Source organism: Lycium ferocissimum, chromosome 1 (assembly GCF_029784015.1).
Source record: "Lycium ferocissimum isolate CSIRO_LF1 chromosome 1, AGI_CSIRO_Lferr_CH_V1, whole genome shotgun sequence".
In the NCBI taxonomy this organism is placed as follows: Eukaryota; Viridiplantae; Streptophyta; class Magnoliopsida; order Solanales; family Solanaceae; genus Lycium; species Lycium ferocissimum.
Window position 1 is genome coordinate 9,518,698 of NC_081342.1, and position 10,929 is coordinate 9,529,626.

Genomic DNA, 10,929 nt, shown 5'->3' on the forward strand with positions numbered 1-10,929 from the left:
TGAAGAAACCGGACTAACGGCCACGACTGATTCCGCTATGTTTGAACCGGGCAAACGGCCACGGTCGACCCGTTCATGGAGATACCGGACAAACTACTACGGTCGAACCGGGCACGACGACTTTAACCAAAGCTTCTTCAGCTCAAGCTCTACTGTTTGCCTTCTTTCCTTTATTCCCCCCGGTTCTCACCAGACAAACGTTGTCCGGTTTTTACGTATACAAAAGGGCCTATTTGTCAAATTATATTTAAATTTACGTTAATGAAAATAGGTTAAAAGAATGACCTTTGTGATGAAGCGAAACCAAAAGAGGGTCTCTTAAATTATCCTTAATTTTAAAAATATATTTGCAGTTAAATATCAAAGCACAGTCAATGTCATAAACCTGTTGCTAAAATAAAACCCTGAATTATAAACTATCTTAGTCAAATGGTCAGTTCAACTACATCATAGACTTTCAAACCTCAAAAACAACCAGCGATGACAATTGTTTCAATTAACTAAAACCAGTTTGCTCTAAGGGAATCACCCTAAAATGGATCATGTTATGCCTATAGTCCTTTCTGTCTGGTCCTTTGGGATGACAGGCCGATGGCGCTTTGCAACGGCTTGTCTGGAATCCAACGACCTTCTAAGGCTTTGATGTACTAGCATCCGTCTTCAGTTTTTCATCAGCAGCCTTGATTGGAATAGGATTACACTGTATAAGCGAATCACTATGATCATCGTCAAACACCTGTTCTTGAGAATTAGACAGATTGCCCGGAAATTTGTTACATCCTAAACTATGCTTCAAATATTCAACAAACCCTTGTGCTTCATCACAAGAAGCTTCGAACAATACCAAACGTTCATGGAGTTTTTTAATTGCTGAATCAACATCTGTTGTTTTTTGGTCACCATAAGTCTCTCTTGTCTCTAGTACAATTGCTGCTGCTGTTACAAATTCCTGATATGCCTTCTCAATTGAGTCCACAATGGCATCCATTTCTTCTCTGCAAAATTAGAAAAGAAGTCTAGAATATTAAGCAGACAAATATTATCTAAAATAAATAACAATGGCATGCCTCCTTTCCTTGCTAGATAGCAGTACTAGTTATGAAATTCATTAATGTATCGCTAAATATTTCGTAGCTAATAGAATGCTCTAACTAATTCGTCATTAAAATTAACGACATATTTTATCGTTTAGCCATAGAAGTTATCCGTCACAACTTCTTGTTTTTTTAGTATTCCTAGGCCTTAGCCAACACCAAATAATTACTATGTATCATCCTTAAAGAGAATGAGCTACATATTTTTTTCTTTTATAATTGAGAAATCCTTGAAGTCAGTGTTGACGCACGATTAGAAAATCCACGAGTAATGCCCCCCGCCTCTCTATGGGTATGATACTTAGATCTCAATTCATGTTCAAATTCATGTCTATTCGTGTTTATCGAGTATACAAGAAAAAGCAAGCTATTTTGGATCTTGTTTTTCTATTTGTACGAAAGAGTAACGGAAGATTCTAGGTATGTAAAAAAGATCCAATTGTTCAGACTGGAAACATGATTGGCTCAAAATTAAAGTTTAGTTCAACCCTAATTAAAAGCTAGAATCAACATCATCTTTAACATTTTTCTTCCCTGGGAAAGAGTGACTAAAAGATTGATCGAATTGATCATGTACAAAAGGGAAAAATGTATGCCCCAAAACTTGATGCATATTCAATTTCAATTTTCAAACTAAAGTAAACATAATTTATAATAAAATTACACATCTAACCTAATTTGTATCTAACACAAAATCTGACCTACCCTAAATATATAAATCAATTGAGAATTCCAGGAAGAAACAAAAAAGGAATCAAGCTTACAAACAAATTCTTCTCTCTTTAATTGATGAATTCAAAATTCTAATCAGTTATTGGTGAATATGTAAGAGAATTATACAATTTAAAGTGTTTTGTTGTAGCTAGTGAAGAACCTTACGGGTCGAATGACGAACCTGGAGGCTCCACTGGAAAAAGGTACAGTTACGTCAGATCAGGCTCTTAAGAGTATTTTATTTTTGTTAAGAAATAAAAGGAGATCAGCTATTTATGCTGATTTTTTAATTAAATACTCATCAGATTTTGTCGATACAAATCTGACCAGAAAATGCGTTTAATTAAAGTTTTATCTCTTTTCTCCATTTCTATTCTATAAGATATATTGTATCTATAATATTCGAGTATCATTATTTGCCTAGTGAAAACATAAATATAAACGAAATAAAATAAATATCGTCTTGTTTATTAAAAGAGGACTATTTCATAAGGGTATTTCTTCACCGAAAATATGCACTTTGTATTACTGCATTAACGAATTACAGAGTTCAAACATACCTTAATTAGCATCATGTACAACCCAACTCGGAAGGAATGTCTCCCAAGATTCCTGCAGCAAAGAAATAAAAAATCTACCTAAACTATGAGCTATTTTGCTTAAACATCTAGGACTATATATATATATATACAAAATTCACATGATCAAACATACTAGAGAGCTTTCAAATATCTCCGTACATCACTTATATCTCCCGTCAAGTAGCCACTCGATTCTGGATCATACCAACCACATTTTTAGCGTCAGATAAAATCTTCACATTCTTCCATCCATTACTAATAGCACGTTCAAGAGTCTTACTCATAACAGTCGCTTCAGCAGTCATGGCTTTCCCAACATATTGAATTGGGGATTAATAGGCATGAAGCAATTTTCCAAGGCTATTCAAAGCCGTAATATAGTATTTGCCCTTCTATCTTCAATTGCAATTATGCATTTGTAAACAATAAAACACAACTTGAAGATTTGTTAGTTTAGGCACATGATGATTTCCAGTTGAGGAACAAGCAGAAAAACTTTTAGTTATTATATCTTTATATTCTTCTATCTTGATAAGTGATTTAGGGACAATATAATATTTCCTGGTTCTGACCTTCTACCTTTACAAATTTGCCAGATAATATTAACATTCGTATTTAACAATTCTATAGATTCAGGAAAAGCCTTAGAATTTAAGAACAAGTTATACCACCAAATAGAAACGTCAGTAATATGTTCACTACCAGGCCAATTAATAGGACATTGCTTCCATACAAGTTGAGATCGACGACATTTGAACAACATATGATTATATATTCATTTTCAAAAACATAAACCTTATGCAGTACATAGTATTTTTATATGCTTCAGTCGTTTTGCTAAATTTTTATTAAAAAGTAAAGAGTGAAGTGTTTAAGCTTATTTTTAATTCTTAATTTTCACAAAGAATCCTAAAAGCTTTTAGGAAAAGAGTGACAACTTGCTGAGCTTCCGAGTTTTTGGCTGTCTAACCAACTAAATGATGTGCTAAAGAGTAACCTGATTTGACCTCGTAATTTTTTATTTTTTTATGGCGCCATATTAATTTACCGTTTGGATATTGAGATAGACTATAGCATTTATATCTTCAGCTTCTAAAGTCGAATTCGGCTTATTCTCATGCGTGCATATGTTCGTCAATTAAATCTAAATTTCAATGCACATAGATACTCTTAGGAGTAAAAGCATTATTGTTTGGTACCCAAGGATCGATCTAGATATTAATGTTTTTTCCATAATAAAATTTTCACCTTAACCCTTTAACTAATAGATTTCTCTTTATCCACAAAAAAAAAAAAAAAAAAAAAAAAGATTTCTCACCCACAAAATACTTCTCCAAATCCATGATCCAGTAGATGCTATAGAAACTTCAAGAAAGGTTGTGTTATAAGAGAATATTTGCTTTTAAGAACTCTCGCTAGTAAAGAATTTGATTGCAATAAAATTCGTTAAGCTTACCACCAAAGGATGTGGTGCAGTGGATAGGACTGCTTCTCCCTTAACTAGAGGTCTCTGGTTCAAGACTTGGGTATGAAAAATTCTTAATAGGGAGCGCTCCCCCCGAATGGGGCCTACGCGGCGCGAATACGAATATAATCGGGATCCAATCAGAGTACCGCTACTAGGTGGGAAACCAAAAAATAAAAATATCGTTAAGCCTATTTTGCCAATAAAGCCATATTAAAATACCTTAAAAGTCATTATCATAGTATGTTCATCCCACCATTTGCTCACATATTTTTTGACATGACTACACCACCATTAAAGTGCTTACACTAATGCATGAAGTGATTCTGGCTCAGCAGAGAGTCGTAATAAGGTAAATAATTGGCCTTGTAATTCATTATAAATTTTATTCTAGTTCTACATTTTTTTTTATAATAGGTTAGTAAATAAATAACACATGGAGACCTGTAAAATTAACACCGAAGATCTTTATAGAAAAGTGAATTAATTCCTGTGGACAAACAACTCCTAAGGACCTTAAGTTTTATTTGTCAACTATATTTGTTTAGTCGTTTTACAAATTAGATAATTAAGTTAATGTTTCAAGTTTAATAGCATCAATTCTTTCAACTTACGCGACTTCGAAGGACGAAGAGTACTAAAACTTGAGCAATTTCTTAGAACCTCCTCGTACTTCCAAAATCCAAACACTATTTAGGGTTCTTTTGGGTTTATGACAAATTTTTAAAAAAATGCTAAACATGTGTTTGAGTGTGACAGACGAAATCTCTTGACCCTCAAGTCCAAAAATTAGGAAAACACGTATGCTGTCCAATAGGTGTTGCTTCTTTTCGAGAATGATAAACAAATGTGGTTTATTTTAGGGAGTTCGGGTGTTCGGTCAAACTTTGAACTAGTAGCATGAGTGGTTTTTAAAAAGCTAAAATAAGCAGTTTCTTCTAACACACTTTTGGAACTTTAGCAAAACACAAATTATTGCTCTAATTATAATATTGACATAAATATTTTTTAAATTAATTAATCAAACACAATAAGATATTCCCAAGTACTTTTTCCAAAGACAATCAACAAAAAAGTATTGTCAGTATAAAGTATATTTTGGGAGCTTGCCAAAGAGGCTATCAATCATTATTTACTCTTTATGCTTTACAGACACCATAACTCAATATTGGAAAGAGAGTGGGAAAAACAAGTTACCTTTGCTAATCATATAATGTGTACTTTTTCCTGTACATACATGCATATATCATGGAGTTCAGTCGAAACTGCAAGGTGGTTTCCTCATAATTTGGACTCTTTTGCTTCCTATGATGAATTCTCTGTTACGCCTGTGAGTTCTTGAGCTACATTTATAAACCCTTTGTGGATTTTGAAATTAACATCTCATTGCCTTTTTGGGTTTTGCATGAACTTCGAGTTTGTCAATTTCAGTTAGGTAATAGTTGGTTGCTATGATCCTTGGTTTTATATAGTATGCATTTTTTTTTTTTCCTTTAATATATGTAGTGTTCTCATCTTCATAAATTTGGTTTTTTATGTATCCATGCAACTGGAAGGAAGAAAAAAATTGAAATGTGAAATAGTAAGCTAGGGTTGATTTGTCTCAGAAGTTAGAGCTTATATTAAAGTATAGTTGTTGTTGTTACCCTTGCAATAGGTCCGATATTAGTTGGAATTCCTTTAAAATCTAGTAATATTCCGAAGGCAATTGACCTGAATAGAGTAAAATGGATAAAGAGGAATCATAGAGCCAATCCCAACTCATTGAAATTGAGGTCTATTTGATTGATTGATAGTATAATTAGAACTTAGCTTTTGTACTTCCAACCATTAACATGCATTTTCATGAAAGCGAACTAGATTCGCTAAGGGTGTTCAGAATTTAAGATATATGTATAAAAGGTAATTTTTGACCTATATATTTATCATCAATTGACCACTCTTTATAATATGTGGCTACACTAGTCATAGAGTTATTTTTTGAAGGGCATGTGAACGTATACTAGAAAAGATTAAATATTTTTTCTTCTTCTTACTTAATTGTTTTGCTACTCTGCTTTGTTCTGAAATTGTTTCTCTATGCGAAGCCAGAGAGCTAGCTAGTGAGCAGGATGAGGATCAAAATTCTTCTTGCAACAATTTTGATATGGGACTTGACATGCGATTTAGGCTTCAACGTATATGCTGATAATATGGTTAGGATTGAGCTAAAAAAACGATCTTTGGACCTTAATAGCATACGGGGTGCAAGAATCTATGCCAAAGATATGAGAGGTTCCAATAGAAACTTGGCTTCTCTCAATGACCAGATTATTTACTTGAAAAATTATCGGGATATCCAGTACTTTGGGGAGATTGGTATTGGTTCACCGCCCCAACACTTCAATGTTGTGTTTGATACTGGCAGTTCCAATCTTTGGGTCCCATCCTCGAGATGCTTCTTCTCGGTTAGTCATGTGAAGTTGTTGATTTACACTTTTCATACTTTTAACTACCTTTTTGAGTGAATTTTCGATGCAGATTGCATGTTATCTTCGTTCTAGGTACAAATCAAGACTATCGAATACATATACAAAAATTGGTAGCTACTCAATAGACCTCAAATTTTTTATTTTGGTTAAATGCCCCGTTGACTTTTATGCAAGGGAAGCCCTGAACGTGTTTACATGCGCTTTTATGACAGGAACGCATTGTAAAATCCCTTTTGGTGCTGGATCAGTGCATGGATTCTTAAGCCAAGACGATACAAAAGTTGGAGGTGCTATCATAAAGCAGCAGGTTCCATCTTATTTCTTTGCAGCTGAAGTTGTAGATATATTTACAACTTACATATTAAAGAAAAATATATCAAACAGGTTTTCACTGAGGTAACACGAGAAGGATATTTCACATTCTTGGGTACACGATTTGATGGAGTACTAGGACTTGGATTTCAAGGCTCAGAATCAAGTAGCGTCGCACCAATATGGTAAGTTATATCTATTCATATTATAATTTACTTTTGGGATAGTGGCTTATTGATTTCTGATTTGTGATAATGTGGAGTAACTTAGCACAACAATTTCATAACATGTTGCTTCAGGAAATAGTTACCAAGTCAATCTTCTCATTCTGGCTAAATCGAGATCATACCTCTACGATAGCTGGTGAAATTCTCTTTGGAGGCATGGATTGGACTCACTTCAAGGGTCAACATACATATTTCCCAGTTGCTAACAATGGTTATTGGGAGGTAATCTGAGTCCAATGTTATTATTCTTGTTTTTATAGAACTTTATTTGTATCGTCTACTTTATACCTGAACAATCTGAGTTTTGTCGAACATTCCAGATTGAGATAGGGGATCTTTTTATAGGGAACAATTCAATAGGTAAGGTCTTCATACACAAATGCGACTTACAATTTATATATAATGTATCTTATATATCTCTAGTGTAATTTTTGTTCTGTCTCTTTTAGGCATTTGTAAGGATGGTTGTCCAGCTATTGTGGATACCGGAACATCTTTCATTGCTGCTCCAACTGTCTGTATTTTAACCACTACTAATTTTAATTCTTATTTTCAAGAATTCTTTTTCTTCTCAACTATCTTTATTAACTCCATTTCAGACTATTTTAACTCAAATAAATCATGCCATTGGAGCGGAAGGGATTGTTAGTTCGGAATGCAAATATGTTGTCTCAAATTATGGGAATTCGATTTGGGAACGCTTGGTTTCAGGGGTAAGCTCTTTCATTAATTTACAATATGGTGTTTTACTGGCCTAACCACCCATAAGGATGAGATTTTTGGATGGCTAGGCTAGTAAAATACCTGATTTTAGGGGCAAGCTCTTTCATCAATTTTCAAGAAAACATTTTTCATGGGAAAATATTTTCCTTCATACCGAACACACCTTAAATCTCATCTTTTTTTTTCTCCTATAGTTACTTCCGGATCATATTTGCCACAGAATTGGGCTTTGTACATATAATGAGACTTTAGGTGGAAGGTTAGAATCTCGGATTCTTTTCTTAATATCAACTGTTATCTGATCAAGAACGATGATCCAAAATGTTTAATGTAAATCTATTTAGTCATGAAACCCGAAGTTCAAAGTCACAGAAGTTAAAAAAGGATAGTCTGTGCTCTTTTTGTGAGATGGCGGTGTTTTGGATTCAAGTGGAAATCAGAAAAGAGAGCACAAAAGAAATAGCAATTGAATATGCCAATCAGGTAAGCTTTTCTTTAACAGTATGACCATTCTGTTATTTTTGAATTCTTCTTAGTTTAGCCAATATTTTCACTAAAACCTCCAATTTGTGTTGAAGCTGTGTGAGAAGTTTCCAAATCCTGGAGGAAAATCATTTATGAACTGTGATGTCTTTTCCCTGCCACATATAACATTTACCATTGGGGACAAATCTTTCCCCCTTTCTCCGGAACAGGTTTGTTTTTATCTGAATTTGTTGCTTTCTTGTCAAGATATTTTTGCAATATAGAGCAGTTAAAAGCATACTTTTGTGCTAGTTCACTTTAATGTGTGTTGTTGTGTTAGTTCTAAGATGCATCTAAAGTTGTGAAGATGACACTATTAGGTGAGAGATGATATCGACAATGTTTAAATAGCGGCTTTCGGTTGAACTACAATTAAGTAGTGGTGAAAAAAATAGTTGAGCTGGTTCTGCAGATGCTGAAAGAACAAAATATAGTAACAAGTTCAACTGCAATAATAAGCTTCTAACTTAACTTTCTATTTTTTTCCCCTATCAATGGATAACAGTCGATAAATAATGTCCCTTTAGAGGATTCAAGAATGAAATTTCCAAGAAACCTGGAAATAGTTATCAACTGCTCCTAAGGTCCAAAATTCACCTACCGTTTCAAGAGCTTCTCTTCTCATTACAATTGTTTCCATAACTTGAACTAATTTTTCAGTACAGCTCGTTGAAATATCCTAGAAATCTGAGCATCAGGTTTTATGCCGTACTATTAACATATTACTCCTCGGTATTAATTTGTTTGTCGTAGTTCGACTCAGAACGAAGTTTAAGAAAGAAAATAAGACTTCTGAAATTTGTGATCTTAAATATACCCTAGCATTTGTAGGGTTATGAGATTTTTAAAACTAGTGGTCTTAAACATGCCATACTATTTGTGTTGCTATGAAAGGTTTTCATTAAGGAAATATAGAAATGTATCATTTTCTTGCAAAATCGATTAATTAGGAAATTGAGCCAAATGAAGTGAAACAGTGGGAGTGTAGTTCTAAGGATTGTCAATTACTTATTCGTAGGCTATTATGGGTTCAAGACAGACCACTGTGCTGAAATTGGTCCACTGAATGGATTCTTTGATGAGTTGATGTAATCGCAACTTTGCATATGAATTTATTAGAATACAAACAAGGAGTTGATGCTAAATACAATAAGCCAACCAAATGGCTCTTTCTTTTTCTAGAGCTTAACTTGCTACTCCGAGGTGCATAAGAGAAGCATGTGAAATTCTTCTTAAATGAGTAGTTATTACTACTTTCTTTCGTCCACTTACTATGTTCCTTTGTGAATTTCCACAATAGTATGTTATCAGAGTTGAAGACAGCCTAGGTGTTCGCTGTTTCAGTGGATTTACAGCTTTGAATGTGCATCAACAACGTCCCCTCTGGTAAGATTATTTTCACTACCACAAGTTATTTTGCATTTCATGAACATCTTGTCATATCCCTTGCCACATAACATCCACATGTATGATATATTCAAGATTTTACATTGCAGGGTTCTTGGAGATGCATTCTTGAGAGCATACCACACAGTTTTTGATTTTGGCAATAGCCAAATTGGATTTGCAGAGAGTGCTTAGAGTGGTTTCAAGAGTTATGACAAAATTGCTTGGTTTTCCCGTGTTACAAAGACACTGTACTGTTACTACTCAAAATTTGTTTGGTTTTGCAACTTGGTTTTTCTTTTGAGGGCAGATGAAAGTCTGATGTTTTGAATAAAACTTCTACTCTATGTTCCTACCCTTTGTTCTTCTTCAGTCATTTGTCAATTTGTCACTCTAGTTCAAAGTCCATGATGATGAACACTGGACATTGAAATACTATTTTTGGAATAGATATATAATTCAGATATCACAATTTACTTTCCTTATTTTTGAGGGGTCAATTTTTTTCTTAACCAACTGTTTAGTGCATCAAGCTTCCATTTATTTTATTCCTGGCATGACTAAGATATTCACACATAACAGTATGTTATTTGTCCAATTATTCACTCAAAACTCTCTTATGTGTCACTAAGGGTAAAGTACACATCACACAATAAAAAGGCGGAATAGCTAGATAGGCCCCTGTACTTGTCCATTTTTGTCATCCCAGTGTTCGTACTTTCGAGTTTGCCAACTAAGCCCTTCTACCCTTTAAAACTGAGCATTTTAAACCTCTCTTCGGTCCGATCATTATGCGTGCAATACAATCGCTTACACGTCATTTCCATGTCCTTTTAAAATGCCATATAGACATTACAGATTAAAAAAAAAAAAAAAAAAGGAAAAGGTTGGCATCTTCAAATCAGTATATTCCATGCGCTCCTTTTCTGGAAAGCTCCAGCGACGATGGAGATGGAGATGATGAGGCTTTTTAACAGTGGTGAATCACACGCTGGAAGAAAGTGGCACGTAGGGTTGGGGTTGTTGATGGTAGTATGTGGTGGTGGAAGGTGGTAGTGCAAAATATGGTTAGGCGGTGCCTGATAGTGGTCGGTTTGGTGGCGGTGCGCCGGTGGTGCTAATACGGTCTATTGGCGTCGGAAATCTTAATGTGTGGATGGGGACCAAAAACCCATCTGAAATTAGACTATTAAAATCTAAAACGTTGTTTTTTTCCTTTGATAACAGAGTTTCAACCTCATCATTTTCCCAATACAAGTCAAAATCTACTCAAGGTGAAATCTAATTTAACATTCTTGAATTTCTCATTTCGTTCTTCATCCTCAAATGGATCTTCTTCCTCACAGAAGAGGGAATCAAGATTCAACATTGGGTTTTGGGGCTCAATATTTTGTACTTGTAAATGTAAAACCATTTTTCTTGTTCTTGAAG

General features: G+C 34.3%; 2 protein-coding genes across 4 annotated transcripts; one reads left to right on the forward strand and one right to left on the reverse strand.

The window, feature by feature from the left end:
* Window positions 1–330: 330 nt before the first annotated feature.
* Window positions 331–2,469, reverse strand: LOC132068435 (mediator of RNA polymerase II transcription subunit 32-like). Of its 3 annotated transcripts, none has more exons than XM_059462018.1 (2): window positions 2,369–2,469; window positions 331–995 (listed from the first exon to the last, which is right to left on the reverse strand). In XM_059462018.1, exon 2 carries the CDS (start codon window positions 986–988, stop codon window positions 632–634), a length of 357 nt encoding a protein of 118 aa, XP_059318001.1. In that variant the 5' UTR covers window positions 989–995; window positions 2,369–2,469; the 3' UTR covers window positions 331–631. The 3 variants fall into 3 exon arrangements, with proteins under 3 accessions (XP_059318001.1, XP_059318010.1, XP_059318018.1); XM_059462027.1 differs by lacking the exon at window positions 2,369–2,469 and adding an exon at window positions 1,990–2,113; XM_059462035.1 differs by lacking the exon at window positions 2,369–2,469 and adding an exon at window positions 1,974–2,038.
* Window positions 2,470–5,165: 2,696 nt separating this feature from the next.
* LOC132046867 (aspartic proteinase-like) lies at window positions 5,166–9,981 on the forward strand. Its single transcript, XM_059437672.1, has 14 exons — window positions 5,166–5,289; window positions 5,946–6,301; window positions 6,375–6,435; window positions 6,538–6,632; window positions 6,710–6,823; window positions 6,919–7,086; window positions 7,185–7,224; window positions 7,314–7,378; window positions 7,464–7,577; window positions 7,782–7,846; window positions 7,932–8,070; window positions 8,166–8,282; window positions 9,413–9,498; window positions 9,609–9,981. The coding sequence occupies exons 2-14, from the start codon at window positions 5,966–5,968 to the stop codon at window positions 9,691–9,693; spliced, it is 1,485 nt and encodes a 494-aa protein (XP_059293655.1). The 5' UTR covers window positions 5,166–5,289; window positions 5,946–5,965; the 3' UTR covers window positions 9,694–9,981.
* The last annotated feature ends 948 nt before the right edge of the window (window positions 9,982–10,929 follow it).

Excerpts from the sequence above, each read along its gene's own strand:
- LOC132068435 (XM_059462018.1), bottom strand. The coding sequence starts at position 988 with ATGGATGCCATTGTGGACTCAATTGAGAAGGCATATCAGGAATTTGTA.
- LOC132046867 (XM_059437672.1), top strand. The coding sequence starts at position 5,966 with ATGAGGATCAAAATTCTTCTTGCAACAATTTTGATATGGGACTTGACA. Across the intron at positions 6,302-6,374 it reads CCTCGAGATGCTTCTTCTCG|ATTGCATGTTATCTTCGTTC; the intron begins GTTAGTCATGTG and ends TTTTCGATGCAG. Across the intron at positions 7,087-7,184 it reads CTAACAATGGTTATTGGGAG|ATTGAGATAGGGGATCTTTT; the intron begins GTAATCTGAGTC and ends CGAACATTCCAG.